This window comes from Megascapheus bottae, chromosome 10 (genome assembly GCF_031878675.1).
Source record: "Megascapheus bottae isolate mThoBot1 chromosome 10, mThoBot2.hap1, whole genome shotgun sequence".
In the NCBI taxonomy this organism is placed as follows: domain Eukaryota; kingdom Metazoa; phylum Chordata; class Mammalia; order Rodentia; family Geomyidae; genus Megascapheus; species Megascapheus bottae.
Window position 1 is genome coordinate 34679383 of NC_143518.1, and position 24506 is coordinate 34703888.

General features: G+C 49.2%; 1 protein-coding gene across 3 annotated transcripts; it reads left to right on the forward strand.

Moving 5' to 3' along the window:
• The first annotated feature begins 5067 nt into the window (after nt 1-5067).
• Nectin4 (nectin cell adhesion molecule 4) lies at nt 5068-24102 on the forward strand. 3 transcript variants are annotated; one of them, XM_090339809.1, is made up of 9 exons: nt 5068-5143; nt 14724-15083; nt 17899-18189; nt 19133-19253; nt 20618-20766; nt 21036-21192; nt 21584-21659; nt 22047-22121; nt 22467-24102. In XM_090339809.1, the coding sequence occupies exons 1-9, from the start codon at nt 5068-5070 to the stop codon at nt 22689-22691; spliced, it is 1530 nt and encodes a 509-aa protein (XP_090195935.1). In that variant the 3' UTR covers nt 22692-24102. The 3 variants fall into 3 exon arrangements, with proteins under 3 accessions (XP_090195935.1, XP_090195936.1, XP_090195937.1); XM_090339810.1 differs by having other exon boundaries at nt 21039-21192; XM_090339811.1 differs by lacking the exon at nt 22047-22121 and having other exon boundaries at nt 21039-21192.
• The last annotated feature ends 404 nt before the right edge of the window (nt 24103-24506 follow it).

The window sequence follows — 24506 nt, forward strand, 5'->3', positions numbered from 1 at the left end:
AGCCCTGAGCTCAAGGCCCAGGATGAGCAAAAACAAACAAATAAAAACATAATATTGAAAGGGGGGAATCTGCTGGAGTCCTTTTTTCTGTATGACATCTCAATGGGTGGGAACATCTTAGGGAGAAGTAATGAGGAATCTGAACCTATCTGCTATGGTGTCAGTCCTGGGGATAGAATCAAAACCTTATCAGTCATCTCCCCAACACCTTTCTGCAAGAACCAAGAATATGAGCAGGTCAGACACAGCTTATCACATTGAGAGACATGCTGAACAGAAATGGATCACAAACATTTCATCCACACCCAGGCTCTTATCTAGTTGCATTCTGATTTATATTCATCCTTCTCTCTCCCAAAGCACAAGGGTCTCTTAGCCATCAGGTGACTATTCTCTGACCTAAGACCTTTCTTCAAAGAAGATATTACTCACTCAGGAGCTCTCTCATTTACTCTTGCCTCTAACCCATCCTTCTAATGACACCCCACCCTTCAAGCCCTTTCCACCTTGACCCACTCCCATCCTCTCCTGCTCACTCGATCTGACCCTCACTCTCACTCTTCTCCCCCATACCACTCCACCCATTCTTGCCCTCCCTGACTCACCTCAAGTCCCATTGACACAAACAAAAATTCCTGCACAACCTACTCCAACCGGTTTGACTTAGGTGTGCTTCCTGTTATGGGGACAGAGATGGGTTGAAGTGGATGCTTCAACACATTCAAATAATGAGCATTTGCAGTTATGCACACATAGGCAGCCCCATGCATAGCCATAGTGTGTACATGGAGAGTCACATGCAAGTATAGGAGGGTGAGATATGGTGTGTTACAGTTCTTTGTCTGACTGCTGGTTGAAGGCTACTTCGGGGCGGGTACCACGTGTCCTATAGCTCTGTCACTTCTCTTGAGCCTGAAACAATGTGGTACTCACAAAATATCTGCTGAATGAATGCACACATGTAGGCATGCAAACAGTGATGCCAGACAGAAACATATACATGCTAAAGATGCCACCGTGGCTTGAATTGTTGCCATTCTCAGGGCCCAGAATGTGGGTGGGAGGAGGGTAGGTAGTGAGGCATGAAGGGAATTGGAATTCAATGTAGAAGAAAGAACTGAACCCCAGATACCAGACACTGCTCTGGAAAAGTTCTCAACCAATCTTCTTCCAGACCCTGATCTGGAATTTGTCTTCCCTAGGCTTTCTCCCAGAATAAGATAGACAAGGCCTGGTCCCCAGGAATACCCTGTGAGGCATATAGGATTGAGGGAATGAGGAGACAGAGGATTTAGGAATAGAAACTTGTTAAATATAGCCAGGTGCCAGTGGCTCATGTCTGTAATCCTAGCTACTCAGGAGGCTGAGATCTGAGGATCACGGTTCAAAGCTAGGCTAAGCAGAAAAGTCCCCATGAGACTCTTTTCTCCAATGAACCAAAGCAGAAGTTGTATTGTAGCTCAAGTGGTAGAGCACTAGCCTTGAGCACAAAAAGTCTCAGGGACAGTGCCCAGACCCTGAGTTCAAGCCCTACAACTGACAAAAGAAAAAAGAAAACTAATTTGTTTGAGGTAGAGAGATCTCTAGCTCATTCAAAGGTTTGAGTGTTCACTCTGAATGGTGGCTTTAGCCCCCATTTCAAGGCAACCTGTGTTGTTCACATGGGTATGTATGGCTATTACCTCTGGGGAGTTCTACCTGCCTTTAGTGTTTCATATTCCTAGATTTGGGATGAACCACCCTGATCAATAGAATTTTGAAGGAATACATTATAAATAGAAAGGCCAAAGCAGCTGGATACTCAACTTGTGATCTAATTGCTTTCTCACCCCTGTGCCTCAGTTTCTCCTGTGGTTTCCTGTACCTGGAGGGTTGAATCCGTGGGAAGGAAAGGAGCTCCTCTGAAAGCAGGTGATATGATCCAAGGTGTGATAATTATAATTATAATACAGGATGCTCCCCCTCCTTTCCCCCCTGGCCCTACTCCACCCCTGTCCCACTGGATCTCAAAGCAGCATCGGGGTGGGGCTGTTCCTCTGGCACAGGTGGGGATCTGAATCGAAGAGGGGAAGGGGTTTGCCAAAGGTGGGGGTGGAGAGAAACTTGGCAGTTTTGGCATGTAGCCTGGTTCTTGAATATGCCCCTGGTTTTCAGGAAATAGCCCTTCAAGAAGAGGTCATCACTGGGGAGTTTAGCATAGTAGTAGAGTGCTTGCCCAGCATGTACAAAGACCCGAGTTCAATTCTTCGTTACCACATACATAGAAAAAAGTGGGAAGTGGTGCTGAGGCTCAAGTGGTAGAGCCCTAGCCTTGAGAAAGTCCAAGGTCAGTGCTTAGGCCCTGAGCTCAAGCCCAGGACTGGCAAAAAAAAAAATTAAGAAGAGGTCATCACCTGAGCACTGCTGAGAGTTGGAATTTAGTGCCAGAGATGGAGGTCATAGTCTAGAGGCAGGACAGAAACATAATCAATCAGGATTTCCACCTTCTGACTCAGTCTTACCACTTTCTCTATTACTCACTTATTCAGAAATTCATGCTTTCAACAAAAATGCCTTCAGTTCCCATTATGTGCTGTGAATTGTCCTAACAGGGATGATTGAGACAGGATATAAAACAAAACCCCACTTCCAAGGAGTTCTTGCTCTGTCCCTCAATTTAACACATTTACTGAATCCTTGGCCTACAGAAGTCCTCAATCAATGTTTCTTGAATTAAAGCTCACAATTTAATTAAGCAGATAAGATGAGCACAAATTATGAGTACATAAGCTATAATAAAGGGACTAGCAAGGGCTGAGGAAGAATAGAAGAGAGAAAGATTAACTTTGGGTGGGAGGAGCTGAGAAGACTTCATGGGAGATGTGGCATTTGACGTTGCTTTAGAAAGATGAATAAGATTTGACAGGTAAGGGGCTGAGGATATGGCTCAGTGTTAGATGGCTTGCATACTCAAGGCCCTGGTTTTGTTCCCTTACTTAGTTTTTTTTTTCCCCCCACATCTGTCTTTAGATTTACCTGTTTTCTCTTCTTTCTTTTCTCTTTTCTTCCCCTGTTCTCTCTCTTCCCCTTCCCTTTCTTTCTTTCTTTCTTTCTTTCTTTCTTTCTTTCTTTCTTTCTTTCTTTTTTTTTGAGAGGTACTGGGAATTGAACTCAAGGTCTCACCCTCATGCTTGGCATTTTTTCCCTTTTCTTTTGCAGTCCTGGGTCTCGAACTTAGGGCCTGGGCACTGTCCTTGGGATTCTTCAAGGCTTAGTTAGCCACTCTACCATTTGAGCCACAGCACCACTTCTGGCTTTTCTATGTATGTGGTACCAAGGAATTGAACCCAGGTCTTCATGCATGCTAGGCAAGCACTCTACCATTAGGCCAAACTCCTGGCCCCCATGCTTGGCTTTTTCACTCAAGGCTGGTGTTCTACCACTTGATCCATGCCTCCACTTCCACGTTGGTTATTTCAATGTAGGATCTGACTTTCTTCCTAGCCCAGGCTGTGGTCTTCCTATTTATGTTTCTCCATGTCACTAAGGATGACAGATGTGGTAACTATGCCCAACTACTGTGCTTCTCCTATAGCCAGGATAATAGGAGCATGCCGCTGTACCACTGGTTGAGAAACTTTGCTCCTTGAGCTGGCCTTGATCTGCTATCCCCTGATCTCTACCTTCCAAGTAGCTGGGATTACGGGCTTGAGACACCACACCCAGCAGTTATCTGTTTTTTGTTTTGTTTTGTTTTTGTCTATTAGTTTTGTGTGTTTGTTGTTTGTTTAAGTCCCACTGGACCAGAGACCTTGCTCCTCCCCGTTTACAAAGATTTTGGTAAGTTCAGGCCATATCCCCTTCCTTTGGCTATCCCAGGTAAGCCAATGAGATTTTGTATTATCCAAAATGGAAACGTGGTTGGACAAATAGAAATATACTCAAAGGAGTTCAGGGTCACAGTATTTGAAATATAGATTGTCCTTGCCAAGCTCAGATGTGTGGTCAGCTCCATCACTCTGGAGTAAAATGAGAGGAGAAAAAAAGACCAAAAAAAAAAAACAAAAAACCCTTCCACTCTGATTGTGTTAATATTCTTTTGGGACTCCTAGCCAGATAATAAGGTTTGAAGAGATGGAGATATGAGAGGGAAGCCAGGAATCTATAGGCCTTATTCTCTGGAGAGTTCTTTTGCTAATCTATATATGGATAAGGCCAAGAGGATTTTCTTTAAGTTCTTGCTCAGGGGTCTTTGAAGTAGAACCCTGCCTCAGGAACAGAAGTGCCTGTGTTGTGTGTTTCCTGACAAGGCCCTTCTGCTCTTTGGGCTTGTTTTCTCATCTGAAGAAAGAAGTACATGGGCTATCAGGGCAAGTTCTTCTTTGGCCCTGGCCTTTTCTGATTCCAGGGTTCAAAAGCTGAGCCCCTTTACGAAGCTGGAATTTGTCAGATCTCTTAGGAGACATCACGCCTGATTGGAGTGTGAGATGCTTGGGTTTCTTTCCACCCATAAGAGCCTTGCCCCTGTTGATCCTGGCCAGGTCTGGTGCCTCCCATTTTAAGATACTCTGGTCCTCCCCAATCCACCCCTGTCCCTTTACAGTCCCTTCTACACACACATTTTGCAGGTAAAGAACAGGTAAAGCTCAGAGCTGAGGATGGGATCTCATGCCCCCACCCAGGTCCTTCCCTCCTTCCCTCCCTCCCTGGCGCCCATTAGCTAGCCCAGGCCGTGGGGGCGGTGGCTGCGGAGACTCCTCTGCGTGCCAGGCCCAGCCCCCAGAGACGCACCTGTTCTGACCTGCTAAGCAGGTTCCCAGGTTTCTGCCTTCGTTGTTGGCCACGGCGTGGGAAGCAGCTCTGGGGGAGCTCCGCGCTCCCGATCACGGCTTCTTGGGGGTAGCCACTGCCGGGTGGATAGAGAGGGGCCAGGTCCCCTAGTGGAGGCCCAAGCAGGATAGCAGGTGTCAGTGCCCAGGGCTCCAAGGCTTCTTGCCTTCTGGGTCAGTGCCTGATCCAGCTCTAGAGGCGGCTCCCAGGGAGAACTGGTGGAACTTCAGAACCACTGGCAGGTCTGCCTTTCAACCAATGCCCCTGTCCCTGGGAGCCGAGATGTGGGGGCCTGAAGCCTGGCTGCTGCTGCTGTTCCTGACTTCCTTCACAGGTAGGATTTGCCTGAACTCTCAGGACACTTGCTTCTGAGCCCAACCCATCACAGACACCACAGACAAACATGCATGCATGCACACACACACACACACAAACATGTACTTCCTTGAGCTCTGGACAGAGAAGTCAGTCCCTTTCTCCCTCTCTATCTACCAGAAGATTCAGTGTAGCTCCTCTCTGTCAGCTTCTATCTCAGCCTCCAGGCAGGTTACTCATGTTGGGGTCCCTAACTATCGTGGCCACAGCCTTGTGAGGCCTGGGCTAACTACCCGGGAATAGATATAGTGACCCAGTGGGCAGAGAGATGGAACTGAAGGATCTTGCTCTCCCCCAGGGCCACTGGAGACTCCTTGGCTTTTCTCTCTGGGCTCTAGACTTGCTCCCGAGGCCTGAGGCTGACTCAGGGCTGAGCCGCCTCAGCTGCCATCAGCTGCAGGAAGGCTGAGTCTTGGGAGTGGGTGGGTATGTCTTTCTCTTTCTCTTCTCTTCAAGATATTCAAGGGCATCAGGACTGGAGTGCCAGTTAGGGGATTACAGGAAAGCTGAGAACTCATATTCCTCTGGCCTCTGTCTTTCCCTGGGCGCGCGCGCGCGCACACACACACACACACACACACACACACACACACACACACACAATTAGATATCAGAGTAGCAATAGGGGTTATTTAAATGGCTGGGGGCTTAGGGAAGGGTTATTGATAGACTGGGCATGATCTTTCTTTGTTCCTCTTCTATCCCCTGTTTTTCTAGGTAGATGCTTTGGGGTACACTTTACTTCCTGCCTGACTAATGTATATAGTGAGCAGATATAAATGATAGGGATCTGTAATCTTCGGGGTGAGGAAGATAATGCATGTATGTGTACGATGAGACTATGATGGCATGTTACAGGCTGTTTCCGGTCACTGAGGAATCTTTCTCTTTGCAAAGATGGAGGGCCTATCTGAACAGAAGAGTCAGATCTTCAGTCTCAGCAAGCCAGTTGTCTGGCAGCCCCTAGCTTTCATTCTCAAAGGAAGCAAAAGTCCTGGACTGGAGGCCTGGGTGCTACTCTCATTCTGTAATGGAACTGTCATCAGCCTAACTTCTAGTCTCAGAATACGGAACTCCCATCTTTGTCATTTCACCACCCTTCTGTCTCCTAATTCCCATTCTTCCAGACAGTCCTTCTTCCTTGCCTAGGCTAAGAGGGTGGGGCCTGTCTGTTAGGCCAGGGAACCCAGCAGGCACTTTCCTGTAGGATCTACCCACACCTGAAGAATGGAGTCATGCTGTCTCAGAACTTGGAAGGGATCAAAGAAGTCATCACTCCAACTCCTTTATTTTCCAGATGGGAAAACTGAGAGAAATAGATAGGCAGCTGAGCTCTGCAAGATTATTCCATGTGAGCAGCATAACCAGGATTAGTTGTCTTAGTTGCCAGACTCCTCATTCATTAAAGAATAGAGTAATTGAATGCACACCTGGGTACAACTAGAATACTAGGTGCTGGCAGTGCAATGGGGAGTGAGAGCTGATCCCTGCTTCCCTTCTCCATCGTGGGAGGCTTTTTTCCAGGGGAGGTACAATGAAGGAGAAAGGAGTCCCCCTTCTACTTAGGGAAATTACCCCTGACTTCACTCAGTGCCTGATAGAGAGGAGCTTTGGGAGAAAGTGTAGGTCCAGAATTGCTCAGGAAGCTGTTATTTTGTAAGACACTACTTCACAGCTGCTGTTATTGCTGTAGTCTGCTTAGAGCTGAGGGCTGCTCTCAGGGATCCATTGGACTAAAACCCCAGGTTCCCAGCCCAAGCATAATGGTTGCACTTCTATTCTGTCTCCTTTATGTGTAAGGCATTCCATTAATGGTCCTAAGAGGCTGGAATAGTTCATGTATCTGAACAATTCTTAGATCACGAAGTTAAGAGTCTTGGGTTCTGATCCCATTTCTGTTATTAATTTGTTAGGTGGCTTTGAGCTACTAAGAAAGTCAACTTCAGTAGACCAAGAACTACCACTAGGTAGTCTCTTCAGATTTTCTGGTTCTGAAATACTATAACTTTTTGATTGTCCAGCCTATGGGGCTGAGTTTTAGAACAGTTGAAAATCCTCTTCTCCAGGTTACTGCCTCCCAGGCCCAAATGCAAATTCTCACAGATCTCCTGCAGCCCCCAACCGATTTCTGGATCCTTAGACATCTGAGCTCCAGGGCCCTGCCCCACCCCTGACAGGGAGAGAAGCCCAGTCTTGGGAGGTGCCTCTAACACCACAGCTCTTTGTCTCTCCTTAATGGGATGAGTTTCCGGGTGAGGTCCCATCCCTTTTCCCTCCCCCATCTTCTGCCTTGGGGCTGAGAGACCCAAATCTGCAAAATGCTCTCCAATAGGATCTCACTCTCTGGCTTTTTGTATGGATCCAGAGGACCCTGTAGAACCCCAGATCTGTTCTTTGAATTCTGAACTCTGTCTTCAGAGAGTTACCATCAGTTATCTTTCTGAGGTTGGTTTCCTAAAAGGGGAAGGGCCCCATCCTTGCTTTTCCACTCCTGATTGCAGAGTGGGGCAGGCCCTTTCCTGTAGGACCAACCCAAATCCAGAGAAGCCAGAAAGAGAAGTTTGCTACCCTGCCCAAGTGGTGAGAACTAGAACCCCAGGGAAGCCCTTGGCCTCAGTGACCCTGATTTCATCCCAGTGTTCCGGGGAGCTGAAAGAATCCTTAGCCACAGAGATAGCTGTTGAAGAATTTGGCATGCACAGTCCCATCTTCGAGATCCTAGCCAGGGAATCTTCAGGTCTCTAAAATATGCCCTTGAATTGACCACAAAGTGTAGGCAGAGAGAGGGGATGGAAATGAAGTGAAAAATTGAGTCAAGGCAGAAGAGGAGCTGAACACTGTGGCTTTTCCCAGACATCCTAGTTACTCAGGTGGCAGAGATCTGAGGATCGTGCTTCAAAGCTGGCCTAAACAAGAAAGTCTATGAGTGGCTCAAGTGGTAGAGCACTAGCTTTGAACAAGAAAAAGCCAAAGGACGGCACCCAGGTCCTGAGTTCAAGCCTCCGTACAAGCATAAGAAAAAGGAGCACGGGGAGAGGGGAGTAAGTGCCAGAAAAGACTCACCTACTAGCTTCTTAAAGTGAGGTGTGTGTATGTGTTGGGGGGAGTGGGATCACTCTCTTCTGAAACAGAAGCCAAGACCTCAAGAGCTTTTCCCATGGTTTTTTGGCTGCCCCAACCAACTTCCACTTAAAAATCCTATGTCCTGAGAGCTTGGGTTGAAGCTGTGATTTGGGGTGGGGCAGAGCTGGTCAGAGTGGTGAAGGGGGAGACAAAATAAGAGGTGAAAGTATCTCAGTTGTTTGAGAGAGGCTGAATTCTGGGTCTCCCACCCACAGTGTGGCTGTTATGGTGACTCAGCGGGGCTCAGACTGGCTCCGGGGGGGAGCTTAGGGGGCTTATCTGTGCTAAGAGCTGTGTCTGGGCCAAAGCTGGATGCTTCAAGGCCTGTCCTCCTGCATTGTTCTCCCCCCCAACCCCGCTCTCTAATTGGTGTGCCCCCCCCTCCTCAGACACTAATCTGCAGGTGGGCGCTTTGCCCAGGGTTGGGAAGCTCTCACTAAGCTAGGGGGCTTAGGACAATGTGGGATAAGAAGGAAGATGGATGAAGGCAAATGAAATGTCTTCTGGTTTTCAAAGTCAAAGGTCAAGGTTGTGGGGGCAAGTGGGACCAAAAGGGTGGCTGGGTTGTTAATGACACCTGTCCTGGATGAGGTGCTTAGTCCTCTGTCTCAGGTTTGTTTTTTTTTTTTTTTTCCTACACCAAACTACCTATATATTCTAGCCCTCTCTGGTGCCATGGACAAGGGGAGTTAAGAGTTAATAAAGGAGAATGAGACCCTACATATTTGGACCCCTCCCCTTGGGCTCAGGCAGACTGCTGCTCCCTCTCCCCCCCCCCCACCCCCTACCAATACCAGACAGCCCTTACCCCAGGCCTGGAGCTGGAGCTGGTTTTTCTGGTGGTGTCAAGCAACAGAGTCCTGACAGATTCCCAGGGAGAGGCCTCCTTGGGGGGCCAGAGGTGCTGGGGGGCCCTGGGGTGTGGTTGGTGGGGTGGGTGGGAAGGGATTCCCTTTGTAGAAATCCGAGGAGCCCAAGAGAGGGAATTTTTGTTTTGTTCTGTGGAGGAGGCTTGGTGGCAATTTCCCATCACCTGGAGGGGCAGTGACCTCATCTCTGGGTACCTCCATGTCGAGCCTGAGATGATCTGCCCTCAAGTGTTGGGGTGAGGAGAGGAAGGATGCACGAGCAATGCTCTAGACACAAGCAAAGACTCACAGCCATATGCCACTGACCAAGAGCAGCTGAGACACGCATGCCCGAAGCCAAGATAAACATCAACATAGTTACTATGCGTTCGGAGTTCTGCAGGACAGGAATGCACACCTTGCACACAGAGTGTGAAACATATATGTAATGGTGCATGCACACATTTTCACACAAAACAACACACTGGTCTTCCTTTTGGGCATAGAAAAGTAAGTACATATATACCCCTGAAGATAGGACACCCCAAGTTCATGCAAGGAGACAATGTTACATGCATGTGGAACTAGAAAGACTGGCCAGGTCTCCATGCAAGCACACCTACACATGAAGACACAAAAGATTCATCTTCGCTCCTTTCTCCTCACAGACTTTCCTCTAGGACCCTTATCTGAACCCCTCTAGGAGCCAGCAGAGGATCTCATGAGTAAAGGGACCTCATAAAGAAAAGATCTCCTCCCTGTTCCCTGAACACTGACTGGTTGGGTGTCTGCAGGAGCCAGCCTCAGTTTCTCTTGAGACCAGAGGCCAGGCCCTACACAGAAAGTAAAATGGGGACGCAGGTATAGGGTGGGGTACAACCAGCCAGCCCAAGTCAGGAATGGAGGGCCTGTCTGGGGAGCGGGCGGGGTACACAAAGGGAAGGGCCCCAAAGAGGCCTGAAGGGGCCTGGCAAGGGGTGGGGGAGGCTGAGGGCAGGGATCCCGTCTGGCCAGTTGGGCCTGTTCTTTCCCTTGCGCAAGGTGGTGGCGGCTGTGGCTAGGCCTGCTGCTGTGTGGCAGCTTCTGAGTCACCAAGGCTCCTGACCAGCGTCCTGGTGCTCCCGGGAGGAGAGTTAGGCGAGTCAGGGGGAGGAGTGCCCAGCTAGTTAGAGTCCACCAGCCTCAGCAAACAATTTGCAGCAGAAGGGTCCGTGGGCTTGGCCTGGCCTGGCTACCACATGCCCGCAGGGTGACCTCACCAGGCAGGCGGTGTGTCTCCTTTAGTCTGGTGACATCATCATGCTGACGCCAGGCAGGCCCTGGGTGGGGGAGAGGAGGAGGCAGTCCTGGCCTGCCCTGGCCCAGGAGCCAGGCCTCCTGGGTCCGCGTAGTCCAGGACAAGCACACCAGACCCCAAGTTTCTCTTTTCTTATTGTTGCAGCTTAGGGGATGACTGCAGACAATTGAGGGAGGAGTTGGCCTCATCCAAAGATGCTCTTTTTGGATAGTGGGTTTAGGACAATGGGGGGCTGTGGGAGCGATCCAAGAGAGATTGTCCTCTTTTATTGGTGTTGTTCTACAAAGTTTGGAAGTGGGGATCTAGGATTTATGGGTAGAGACCTGGCAGATTGGAGCTTACATATGCTGGATACCCAGTTCCTCCAATTCCTGTTGTGTCCTGAAAAGTATTTCTGTCCCCCCCACCACTTTCCCCTTTTTCTTTTTGAGAGGAGAATGCAGTTTATTTGTTGGCAAGAATAAGGATGGATGTAGATGGGAGATAAGTCATCTGACATGTTCTCAAAAATAGTCTTTAGAAGGACTCGAGTGTCCCCATGGGCAGGGCTCAGATCCCTGTGACCTATGTGGATGCTAATATTAGTTGGTGTTATTATTATTTATTATTTATTTTAGGTGCCAGACCTGAGACTTGAACTCAGGCTTTGGTCACTGCCCCTGAACTCTTCTTTTTTTTTTTTTTTGCCAGTCCTGGGCTTGAGCTCAGGGCCTGAGCACTGTCCTTGGACTTTCTCAAGGCCAGAGCTCTACCACTTGAGCCTCAGCACCACTTCCGGCTTTTTTCTATGTATGTGGTACCGAGGAATCGAACCCGGGTCTTCATGCATGCTAGGCAAGCACTTTAATCACTAGGCCAAACTCCCGGCCCCTGCCCCTGAACTCTTTTGCCCAAGGTTAGTGCTCTACCACTTGAGCCACAGCTCCACTTCCAGCTTTTGGGTGGTTAATTAGAGATAAGAGTCTCACAGCCTTTCCTGCTCAGGCTGGCTTTGAGTAGCTACGATTACATGTGTGAGCCACCAGTGCTTAGCGAATACAAGAATCTGAAGCAGAAGGTTTACTGGACTGCCTCGAGCTCAAGCTCTTCTCTGGCAACCCTGCTCCCTTTGGTACCAGAAGGAGGTGCCTGGGAAGGGTGCAGGTGGTTAGCTGGACTCCCAGGCTGGGCTGGGTGGGACCAACAGCAGCTTAGGCAGGTCAGAGCCATGGTATCTAGCCCTGCAGGTCTGTCCTGTCCAGTCTGGGTCCTCCCAGATCCTAGCAGCATCCTCCCTTTTTCTACTCTTTGCCCCAGGACCACAGGACCCCTTCTTATTTTTGCCTCAGTGGAACCTTCTGCTCCACTCCAAGTTTCAGTTTCCACTAAGGCCATGTGCCTACCTCTTTCCATCCCTCCCTTCTTCCTCTGTCTAGTTAAGAGGTGCACCCGAAAAGCGAGCCAATCTTTCTTTCACCCTAAGGTTGCCACACAAATACCGTCTTTTTCCAGCTCAACCATTCTCATTCCTACCAGCTTCTTCCTTCTCATTCTATCTTTTTCTTCTTTTGCCATCTCCTTCCTTCCTTCCTTCATTATTCAGCCAAGAAACATTCATTAAGCATCAGGAATGGAGACCACACACCACTGAGCATGAAATCAGAAATCACGTTTCCACAGGTTACATGTGATCCAGTTTTTACTCTCATGGGGCTCACTCTAGTGGGGAAGGAAGACAAGAAGACAGCAAGTACAATCGATGGATTAATGTTCTATGATGGGGGAGGTAAAAATAGGATATTAGAGAACAGAGGGACACCCAAGGCTGCCTAAGGTGGGGCAGGGAGGGAGGACTCTAGGAGGAAGTGATGTCTACAAAGAGTATTAAGACATGAGTAGGAGTTCTCCAGACAATGATGAGTAGGAGCTACTAGACATAGGGAGGAGGGCATTCCAGGCAGGGGTACAGTGTGAGCAAAGGTGAGGAATAACAGGGTGTGTGAGGTGCTGGGCAGAGGCAGGGACTAACTATAACCCATTGGGAGTTGCTGGAGTAGACAAAGCAAGAAGCCCTTGTGACCCCAAAGCACCCTTCCATTCTGACCTTGTCCCTGGACCTTTAGTCATGATTCTCAACCCTGAGTTTCCTCAGACCTTGCCTCCCCCTCACAAGTGACCTGTCCTAGAAATGTAGTTATCCTTGAGTCTTCCCGATTCATTATCTCTCTCTTTCTCTACACTCAGAGACTAAAATCCCAATCAAATGTCTCCCAGGAACCATGTCCTCCTCTCTGTCCCAGTATCCTCATGCCAGGGCTGCAGCTGCAGTTTCTTGGTGACTGTCTGGGCCTCAGTCTGCCTCCTTTCTGGTCAAACTGCAAGTTGCCACTTGCCTCACTCTACTTGTTAGCTAAAGAACCTTCAATGACTCCCCATTTCCTCTTGACCAGATCTCCTTTGCCTGGCATGGAAGGCCCGGGGCCATTTGGCCTCACCTATCCCAGCCATATTTTCCACTCCTGCTCAACATACGTACACCCTGCCTTAGGTTGGGTCCTCTATTACGCTCTGTTTCCTGAACTGACCAACCTCTCCACTTCCTCAGTTTGCTTACTTTGATCCTTTACCCAGAACGTGTGTGTGTGCACACGCACATGCGCGCATGCCTGCTCACACACACACACACACACACACACACACACACATGTATGTATGCATGTCAATTTGTGAATTTGGGGCCTTGGGTTCTCCCTTGGCTTTTTCCAACTTAAGGCTGGTGCTCTATCATTTAAACCACACCTCTACTTCAGGCTTTTTGCTTCTTAATTGAATAGCCTCTCTGATTTGTCTGCTTGGGCTGGCTTAGAACTGAGATTCTCAGAAATCAACCTAGGATTACAAGGTGTGAGCCACCAGTGCCTGGCTCCTAATCCTACCCAACATAAAGACCATCCACACGACTTGGGACCCCACTAGCTTCCCCATCCCACAACTGGCCAGCAATACATCTGAATGTTCAATCAGAAACCATCGTTGCAAGCCTGATGGGGTAGCAAATGTCTGTAATCCCAGTTCTTGGCATGCTGAGGCAAAAGGATTGCAAGTTTGAGGCCAGCTGGGATCCTTTGTCAAATAAATGCATAAATAGATGAAAATGGAAGACAAGTCATTGTTGCATGTTTTCACAACTGTCTCTATTTCTTTTCCTCTTCATATTTTTTTCAAGCCCTGAGGCATGAACTCAGGACCTGGACACTGCACTTGGGCTTTCTCAAGGCTAGCATTCTACCACTTGAGCTGGTTTCCCCACCCTGGAATCAAACCCAGGGCTTCCTGCATGCTAAGCAAATACTCTACTACTAGGCCATGTTCTGGGCCCTTCTATTTCTTTCAACTAAACAGTCCTCAGGCCCCTTGAGGAAAGGGAGTGGATCCAGATAAGGTTATATGATGGGATATATTTGATTCCCGAATCCTTGAATGCTCATCAACCTGAGTAGCACTAGTTTTTCATCTCTGGTTCTCTGATTCTGGCTCGATGTTCTGAGCCTTCATTACACTGCCCTCATCTCTCTGGACCTCTGACCTGGACCCTTTCTGTCTTCAGTGACTTGCTCATTCCTGCCTCTGAGCCTCTCAGTTCATGCCACTCCTCCCACAAGGAATACCTCCATCCCTCTGGGAATTTAGGTTTCTCAGGTCCCAGTCATGAAAAGAATGTTCTAAAGGGCCTCCTGGGGTGGACCCTTCCCACTCTATGTGCCCAGCACCTTTTCTAGAACCTTGCGATAGTTTCCAGCCATACTTCTCGAAAGCGTTCGGATTTCATCTTTCGGTAGGCTGAGCCTCCTGTGAAAGTGTTTCTGAATTCCACTTCCCTGAGGACTATGAGCTGCCTGAGGGCAGGGGCTGAGTCTCAGGTTTTGTGATGGCTTCCCACCTGCAACTGCTCAGGACACAAGCCTAGGCTGGAAGCGGGTGTGATCTTCCATAAATCCTCTGTGTGGCCTTAGGCAAGCCACTTCCTCTCTCTGGGTCTCAGTTTCCTCATCTGTTAAATGGTGATAATAACACCTACCTCTTGGGAATGTTTTGTGGATCTAATGAGGTAATGAACAGAATGCGCTTTGCAAGCATAAAATGCTCCCCGAGTTCCGGCTGCCTTGGCTGTCATTACCAATATGAAAGTGACCCCCCTCCCTCCCCACCCCTTGCCTCCGCCCCGCCCCCCCCCCCCAGCCCTGTTCTGGCCTCGGCCCCTCACCCTGGCTGCTCTTGTCTGCCCCCTGCAGGCCGGTCTCTCACAGGTGAGCTGGAGACCTCCGACTTGGTAACCGTGGTGCTAGGCCAGGATGCAAAGCTGCCATGCTTCTACCGCGGAGACCCGGAGGAGCGAGTCGGGCAGGTGGCATGGGCTCGGGTGGACGCCAACGAGGGCACTCGGGAGCTGGCACTACTGAACTCTGAATATGGACTTCACGTGAGCTCGGCTTACAAGGGCCGCGTGGAGCAACCACCGCCCCCTCGGGACCCTCTGGATGGCTCCGTGCTTCTGCGCAACGCTGTGCAGGCAGACGAGGGCGAGTACCAGTGTCGAGTCAGCACCTTCCCTTCCGGCAGCTTCCAAGCACAGCTACGGCTCCGAGTGCTGGGTAAGTGGGATGGGGCGGGGGGACCGAAGGGTGGGAGGCTGCTGCTGGGTATGCCAAGCCCACCCGGAGCTGGGCCCAGGAGTTTCAAGGGAGAAGCTGGAAGCAGGAGGAGCAGACGTGGGTCTGCAGAAATAGATGGGAGGGAGGCAGAATAGCCAAAGAAGATGGGTCCTGTAAGGATGAACCAGGACCAGGCAACTCATCCTCTGCCCGATCAGAAATTCTGAGGCTGGAAATGCGCACTTGTAATCCTAGCTACTTAGGAGGCTGAGATCTGAGAATCACGGCCAGCTGGGGCAGGAATGTGTGCACAGGAAACCTAAAAAACGATGACCTAATAGTCATTCTCTGTGTTCATTTTGTCCTTTCAAGCCACAATAGAGCATTAGCTGAGTCTCCTTTGCTTCACAGACCTTTAAAGTCCTGAACATCTACATCATTCTGCACCCAAATCTGTTTTCCAAGCTGCTGGCGCCTGCTACAGTTCCACCAAAAAACTCTACCTCAAAGCCTCCTTCCCCAACCTGGGATGCATGGTTTCAAATGCGGGGCTTAATGGGGACACCAGGCTTTGTCTTCTGGTGTGGCCGTACATGACCAATTAGGCTAATACCTTCTTTGTTGTGGGACCTTCAGTGAATGCGATTTGAGGTCATAATTGCCTTTTTAGCCACTACTTTGCACTAAGGGCACATGAAGTCTGTTGTCTTTTCTATCTTGGTGTCAGTACTGGGGCTTAAACTCAGGGCCTTTCATTTGGCTGTTTTGCTGAAGGTTGATGCTGCCTCAGCTTCCCCTCTAGCTTTTTAGTGGTTGATTGGAAGCAAGAATCTTACAGACTTTCCTATCCAGCATGATTTCAACCTTGACCCTCAGATCTCAGCTTCCCGAGTAGCTAGAATTAAGGCATGAGCCACCAGTGCCCAGCTATCTTTTCCATTTTAAAGCTAGAATAAAAAGCCTTTTTAGTTTTCCATTGTCCACACTCAGCAACTTGAGTGTAAAATAGCATGGATACAGTGATATTCACTTATGATATCAGGAAACAGGTAGGAGAATGGAGAATTTGAGGCCACTCTGGGCTACACAGTAAAACCTTGTCTCAAAAATCAACACCCATGCATGAAACAAAGCAAAAATACCTGAGTGAGAATCTAGGCTTTATCACTCTAAGACTGATGACCTGGAACAAATCATTTATCCTCTCTGAGCTTTACTTTCCTCCTCTGAAAAAACAGATATAATAATACCTGCCTCACTGGTTTGTTGACAGAATTAAATGAGATAACATTTGTATTTAACATAATAGTTGACATATAGTAAGTGCTTACTAAATGGTGGCTGTTATTATTACGTAGATAAAATCTAATTTGTTTTTAAATTACTTGGTTATTTTTATTTTTTTAAATAATCCATACCACTGTAAAACATTCAAACAATAGATAAAAGTCACATTGAAGGATTGATTCCCACCCTATTATCTGAGGTGCACATGGACGTCAGGCAAAACCCCAGGTATACATAGATGTGCTTGACACAGTCAGGGGCCATCTGACCTAAGCCTGGCTGTAAACATGCCATTGTGGGCCGAACCTGTAAGGAACTCTAAGGCCAAGCTGTGAGACAAGGAAAGAGTTAAGAGATTGAACAGACGGCTGAGAACTGGGCCCTGTGTCAAACCAGTCAAGGCAAGACAGATGTAGAGCTGTTTGAACATTCAAAAGCTTTCAACCTCGGATAAGAGAGTCCATGATCACTATACTTACCCTATGCTCTGCCCACACCTGCAGTCTCCTCCCCTGTACCAAACCACCTCTGTTTCCCTTGCTCAGACCCCTCAAAAGCCCAACTCCAACTCCACCTCCTTGCACAACCTCTGGTCCCATGGGAAGGTAGCTGCCCCTCGCTGTTCTTCAATAAACAGTCCTTTTCTATGGAAGATCAAGTCCAGCTTGATTCCTTCCTTTCTCCTCCATTTTTCCTAATGTGCATGAAATTCCAATTGTGTGTGTGTGTGTGTGTGTGTGTGTGTGTGTGTACATCCCAGTACTGAGACTTGAACTCAGTGTTTTGCACTCTTGCTTAACTTTTTTCCACAAGGCTGGCACTCTGCCACTTGAGCCACATCTGGCTTTTTGCCGGTTAATTAGAGATAAAGAATGCCATGGACTTTTCTGCTCGGGCTAGCTTCAAATTGGCCATCCTCAGAACTCAGCCTCCTGAGTAGCTAGGGTTACCTGGGTGAACCACTGGTGCCTGACTGAAATTTGAACTCTTATCTGGTGCTCCTTCCTTTTCTTTCTTTCTTTCTCCCTCTCTCTCTCTCCCTCTCTCTCTCTCTCTCTCTCTCTCTCTCTCTCTCTCTCTCTCTCTCTCTCTCTCTCTCTCTCTCTCTCTCTCTCTCTCTCTCTCTCTCTCTCTCTTCCTTCTTTCTCCCTCCAGTCATGGGGCTTGGACTCTGGGCCTGGACACTGTTCCTGAGCTCTCAGCTCAAGTCTACCACCCTACCTCTGGGCCTGGGTACTGTCTCCCTTCTGATCAAGGTTATCGCCCTATCCCTTGAGCCACAGCACCACTTTCGGTTTTCTAGTGGTTAATGGGAGATAAGAGCCTCACGGTCTTTAGTGCCCGGGTTGGCTTTGAACTGTAATCCTCAGGTCTCAGCCTCCTGAGTAGCTAGGATTACAGGCATGAGCCACCACGCTGGGCTTTATTTGATGCCTTTATTGAGAAAATAACAGAAGGGATGGAGTGGGGCCTTCTGATGGGGGAGGGTTGTGCAGATCTGTGACCTTCCCAATTTCCCAATCCACAGTGCCTCCCTTGCCCTCACTGAACCCTGGTCCACCACTAGAAGAGGGCCAGGGTCTGACATTGGCAGCTTCCTGTACTGCTGAGGGTAGTCCTGCCCCTAATGTGACCTGGGACACCGAGGTCAAAGGTACAACATCCAGCCGCTCCTTCCAGCACTCCCGGTCTGCTGCGGTCACATCAGAGTTCCACCTGGTGCCTAGTCGCAGCATGAATGGGCAGCCTCTTACCTGTGTGGTGTCCCACCCTGGCCTGCTCCAGAACCAAAGGATCACTCATACCCTTCAAGTGGCCTGTAAGTACTTGGATGCCTATGCCCCCTGGGTTTGGAAAGAATTGAAGAGACACTCTGTGACTCTAAGCCGTGCTAGGCCGACCATCAGAGTTGTGGAAACTATAGTGACCAGGAGAGCAGTAATTCAAAGGTAGAAGACCTGGAGCTCAGTGGCAGATGACTTTGGCGAATCACTGTGCTTCAGGGTCTCTGTCTTTACAGAGGAGAAGGGCTTGTTTCACAGCATTGTTGGAAGAATCAACTATCAACATGGAATTGAAAGCATTTTGCAAATTATGAGCTTTAAGGTTTAGCAACTGACTTGGAACAAGCCTGCATCGGCTGTTTACCAGCTGTTTTTTAATCTTGTTAGGCTTCATTTTCTTCATCAGCAAAATGAGTGTAATTATATCAACTTTACAGGATTTTGATGGGAATTAACAGCCATGAATGCAAAGCATCTCACACAGAGCTTAAATCATAGGCTTCAGGAAACCGTAGAACTCATGTATTCCCAGCATTAGACTTCAAGCTGAAACTATGCTACCATTTGGTGCAAAGTAGGTCCTCAACAAATGTTTACTAAAGAAACAAATGAACTACTGGGATTATTGGGCCTTCAAAGAATCCAGCAGCATTTATTGAGCACCTCTTCTATGACTAGTACTATGCTAGACACCACAGAAGTCCCAGAAAAGGTGTGACACATCACTACCCTGAGGGAATTGTGGGCTCATGGCACAAATAAACTGACATAGACTCAGCGTCAAGAGAAGAGGGAGCCATGTGGCCAAGAGCTGTCCTCGAGGGGGGGACAGGCAAGGTTTAGTAGCAGATGAGTAGGATGGGGAAGGCAAAGGGAGGCTATTTGGGGAGGGTGCAGCAGGGACTGTGGGGAAGCTCTTGAGAAACTACATGATTAAAGGCACCATTCACTATTTCTTTTCCTTCTACGTCCCTGCAGTCCTTACTGAGGCTTCTGTAAGGGGCCTTGAAGACCAAAAACTGTGGCATGTTGGCAGAGAAGGAGCTATGCTCAAGTGCCTGAGCGAAGGGCAGCCTCCTCCTTCGTACAACTGGACACGGTAAGGGTCTGTGGGAGGAGCCAGCCTAGGATTAGGCCCCTTCCCTCTCAAGACCAGGATGTACTTATTATGGTCTGGGACTATATGCTCTGGATATGTTCAAGACAATACAAAAAAATATGGTTACCAAATATTGACTTGTCCAAGAGAATCTAGGATAGATGTTTTAAATTAGTTCATTATTGTTGTGCCCATACTGGGGCTTGAACTCAAGGCCTCATGCTCTCCTTTAGCTTTTTTGCTCAGAGCTAGTACTCTACCACTTGAGTCAGGCCTGTACTTCCAGCCTTTTGCTGGTTAACTGGAGATGAGAGTCTCATAGACGCTCCTGCCAGGATTGGTTTTGAACCTTGGTCGTCAGATCTCAGCTTCCTGAGGAACTAGAATTACAGGCACCAGTCACTAGCACCCAGCAACCTGGTCACTGATAGGGAATAAACTGATGAATTCTTGGTTTTTCCTCTAATTTTTTTTTTTTTTTGCCAGTCCCGGGCTTGAGCTCAGGGCCTGAGCACTGTCCTTGGACTTTCTCAAGGCTAGAGCTCTACCACTTGAGCCTCAGCACCACTTCCTGCTTTTTCCTATGTATGTGGTACTGAGGAATCGAACCCGGGTCTTCATGCATACTAGGCAAGCACTCTACCAATAGGCTAAACTCCCGGCCATTTCTTCTAATTTTTAAATTGTTAGTATTTTATGGATTGAAGTGAATCCCAAAAGTACATGAGACAAAAAGACAGCTGACTGTATGTATTGCTACACCAACACTCCTGTAACCACAATATTGCCAGCACCTCAAAAACACCCACTCACTCCTGTCAGTTCCCTCAAGAGACCTTGGCTTTTTTCCAGGGTCTGAGATGTCCAAAGATTCAGCGACAGAGTACACATGCATGTGATAGACATGTTCTTACATGGGGACACATGAGCAATGCGTGTGGCTGATGCCCGAGGGCTAGGTTCCTAATGCTATCATGTGGCATCTTGGATGTTGAAGCAGGTAGTTGCATTTTTCTGAGCCTCTGAGCCCAGCTAGGAGTGGAGCGGTCTGGTGTGTGGATTTCATAGCATGTCTATCTGGTACCCAGTGCTGGATGACGTGATGCCTTTGGGGAACATGTGGGATGGCACGCGTGTGGATCTTCCCTGAATGTGTGTGGGGGTGCCCGGGTCAGGCTGGGCGGCCTGGAGAAGGGGCCCCTGCCTAGACCTGCCTAGGGGAGGGTGGGGCACCGTGGGAACAGCCGGCGGCTCTGGGTGACGTCATGTGGGAGGGGGGGTGGAGATCTGCTCAGGCATGTTTGGAGGTGGCAGCCTCACTCAGCCCGCCCCAGCCAGCACCCTTCAGCTTCCCTGTCCTCTAGGCTGAATAGGCCTCTGCCCAATGGGGTACGAGTGGAAGGGGACACTCTGGGCTTTCCCCCGTTGACCACCGAGCACAGTGGCACCTACGTTTGCCATGTCAGCAATGAGTTCTCCTCAAGGGATTCTCAGGTCACTGTGGATGTTCTCGGTAAGTCAAAGACAAGGCGTCTTGGTCCTGGGCCCAGGGCCAAGGGCAGTGGGCAGGGGTGGCAGTGGGGGGAAGGAAACAGAAAGCAAGACAGATAGAAGGAATTGGGGAAGTGTTTATTCAGGGGTGTTGGTTGGTGTAGTCGCAGAGGTCAAGTCAGGTGGTTGGTTGTGGGAGAGTTTTGGGAGGAGTGAGTGTGGGAAATGGGATGGAGTTGGTGGGTGGACCAGGTGTCTGGACACAGACCTCAGACAGTGGCCTGTCTCCAGCAGACCCTCAGGACCCAGGGAAGCAGGTGGACCTAGTATCAGCCTCGGTGGTGGTGGTGGGTGTGATCGCCGCACTCTTGTTCTGCCTTCTGGTAGTGGTGGTGGTGCTCATGTCCCGATACCATCGGCGCAAAGCCCAGCAGATGACCCAGAAATAGTGAGTAACGGGCTGCTCCGGGGCAGGTAGAACTGAGCTGGGGACAAGGAGGAGGCAAATAGGAGGTGGGCCAGCACTGAGCAGAGTGAAAAGTGAGGACCTAGCTCCTATGGATCAGAGGTGGGCAGAGTCTTGGGACAAAAGAGGGGCTTGTGGGACCACTGCTGGTAGAGTGAGGATCAGATTCATATGTCCAGGTATCACCTACTACCCTGCACACTCAAGCACATGCTGCTAAGCCACACTGCCATCTGCAGTCACACACTTACACTTGCAGGGCTAGTACAGCCACCTACACCCTCCAGCTGCCTCATATAGGTTTGGCCAAGCTGGCCTTACCTTGGGAGGCTACCAGTCCCCTCAGTTCCTGACCAAGGGGTATCTTTCCCAGTGAGGAAGAGCTGACCTTGACCCGGGAGAACTCCATCCGGAGGCTGCATTCCCATCACTCAGATCCCAGGAGCCAGGTGTGTGTCATGGTTGGGTGCATGTGCGGGGTTCTCTTGTGCCTGGGCTCCTCTGCAGACCAGGGGCACAGTTGTTCACTGAATCTGGCCCATTATGATTCATAGCTGGGGCTGGGTTAGGGAAAGGGCTGGGGGCAGGGGTGTAGCTACTTTGGGTCAGTTCCTCTGAAGGCCTCTTTCAGCTCTGGCCTGGCAGCTGCTCTGGTGTCAGGGGTGGTTTGGGGTATGGTGGGGGGAGAATGAGGATGTTTGTGTTAGGGAGAGAAGGGGCTTTTGGGGTTGGGGGTAAGGTGATTAGGGAGGAGGCGGGTGAAGGATAAGAGGTGAAGGGCTGAGGGAAGAGGCTGAGCTCTGTTCTAACTCCACCCCCATGTCCCGGGCCTGCAGCCGGAGGAGAGTGTAGGGCTGAGAGCCGAGGGCCACCCTGATAGTCTCAAGGACAACAGTAGCTGCTCTGTGATGGTGAGGCCCCCGGCCCCACCGGTGTCCCCACCAATCTCCTGAGGCCCCACTCCTGGCCCCAGATGTGGTGTGTCAGCAGTCCCCTTATCTACCAGTGCCTCGAGCCTCAGCTCTGGCTTTGTGGGCCATCCCTGTGCACCTGCTTGCCTTCCTTTTTCATTTACCTTCCCCAAGCCTAACACTAATTCCTGGCCCCTGATCTCTAAGCCCCTATGCCTCTGCGACAACCACAACCCCCACTTTGCCTGACCTCTGACCCCATCATTACCAAGTCATACCCCATGGCGGCTATGTCTGACTTCCCTTGTCTTGGTTCCTGACTTGCCCTTTGCCCTTGGTCTCCAGAGTGAAGAACCTGAAGGTCGCAGTTATTCCACACTGACCACAGTGAGAGAGATTGAAACACAGACTGAACTGCTGTCTCCAGGTTCTGGGCGGGGAGAGGACGAGGAAGATCGGGATGAAGGCATCAAACAGGCCATGAACCATTTTGTTCAGGAGAACGGGACCCTTCGAGCCAAGCCCACAGGCAACGGCATCTACATCAACGGGCGGGGGCACCTGGTCTGACCCAGGCCTGCCTCCTTCCCTAGGCCTGGCTCCTTCTGCTGACATGGGAATTTCAGCTTGTCTTGGGGGACCTCTTTAAATGCCCGTATTTCTTGAGGAAAATGCTTCCCACTCCACTGACTGCTCAACCTTATCCTCCAACCCTTCTGTTCATCGGGAGTGCCCCACTCTTGGAGTACCTCCCTTTGTGTGTGCAGGTCACTGTGTGCATGTATTTGTGTTTGAATGTGCACTGTGTGTGTCTCTGTGTGTGTGTGTGTGTGTGTGTGTGTAATTGTCCATGGTGTATATCATACTGTCATGTTCCAGTCTAAATGAATGGTAGTGCGTGTGCTATAGGATTTGGATGGCTTTGTATGCTGAGTGGCTGTGAGTGACCTCTACCTGTAAGTGCAGGTATTTTTCTCAGACCCCAGAGCAGTATTAGTGATGCAGAAATTGGAGATGAGAGGTGGAGACTGTGGGCCAGATCCAGGTGTGCGGGCATAGCTGGAGCTGGGATCTGGCCTCCAAAGTGGGGGAGCAAGATTCTTACCACTTGGGAGCTGTGGGGCATGTGAAGCTGCCACCCAGGGGCAGCTTGGACTATTACATAAGAAGCCCTCTGCCCTCTGGTGGCTTGCGGGCCTGCTGCATGTATATAGTTTCTGTAAATAAACCTTCACTGGGAGCTTTCAGAATAGTATTCTGACTCCCTTAGTGAGAGACACAACTTTAACAAAACAGAACAACTTTTGGTTTATCTGCATGTTTGTTACTGGGTTTGCTTAAGCAAGGCCAGCCTACATAGACATTCAGCAAAGTGAGACTTCAACCCATGGGTTACATTCCTATGGTTTTAAGAGATGTTCCTTCTTCTAAGACATCTTCATCCAGGGAACACCTTGAGAGGGAGCCTGATGGCTAGTAGAGTCTGGAAGCAGTGCTGTGAGCTCCTTGACCACTACCTACGGGAGGACAGGGAAAGATGCTTGGCCCTAATGGTCTTTTCCCCTAGCTTCATCTAATTTTTAGTCGCATCCATACTTGTTTGTGGTCCCTTGGGGGAGTTGTGGTCCCTTGGAAGAAGGCTTTCTGGTTCAGTTGTGGCCTAGAGGAGAGAGGGTGCTGATTACAGATTAAGGGACAATAGGAGTTGAGGTGAGGTGAAGGAGGTAGAAGGGTGAGGATTTCTCCTTTTCCCAGGAATTTCTGAGTCATTATTTGGAGTTCTGGCTGTTTCTTTGGGTAGAGACTGGAGTTAGATGTTTATTTTTCTTTGGCCTACCCAAATCTACTCAGTCAGAATACTGATTTAGTGTCTAAATACTGCATTGACCTGAAATCTGCTGGATTTATGAACTGAAAGATAGACTTCCAGCTTCTGTTCCCCAACCAACCCAGGAGTTTGTGGAATCCAAAGAGCTAAGATCCTAGTATGTACATTTTGTGTAAATATGTGCATATTTGTACATAAAACGTTATTCTGTTTTTAAATAAACAGATAAAACTTGTTCTGTCTGGTTCCTGACTTGTCCTTGACTGTGTTAGACTGGAGTACCATGTGTTCTATCTCAACACCCAGGCTGCCTGAGTTCCCAGGCAGGGCAGGAGCAAGAATGCCCAGAGCCAATGCAGTAGTTTAAAGATACTCTAAGTCCTTTCTTTAATTGGAGAAACACAAAAGCCAACACAGGCAGAAATATCAGTGACACCCTTATTAACTAGCAAAAAAGCAGGAAGTAGAGCTCAAATGATAAAGTATTAACTTTGAGTGAAAAAGAAAAAACAACAAAAAAAACTAAGGAACCCAGGCCATAAGTTCAAGCCCCAGTA

What these genes read in the sequence shown, in the direction of transcription:
- Nectin4 (XM_090339809.1), top strand. Translation starts at nt 5,068, where the DNA reads ATGCCCCTGTCCCTGGGAGCCGAGATGTGGGGGCCTGAAGCCTGGCTG. An exon ending in TCATACCCTTCAAGTGGCCT is followed by an intron (nt 18,190 to 19,132) that starts GTAAGTACTTGG and finishes ACGTCCCTGCAG; the next exon opens with TCCTTACTGAGGCTTCTGTA. An exon ending in ACTCAGATCCCAGGAGCCAG is followed by an intron (nt 21,660 to 22,046) that starts GTGTGTGTCATG and finishes CCGGGCCTGCAG; the next exon opens with CCGGAGGAGAGTGTAGGGCT.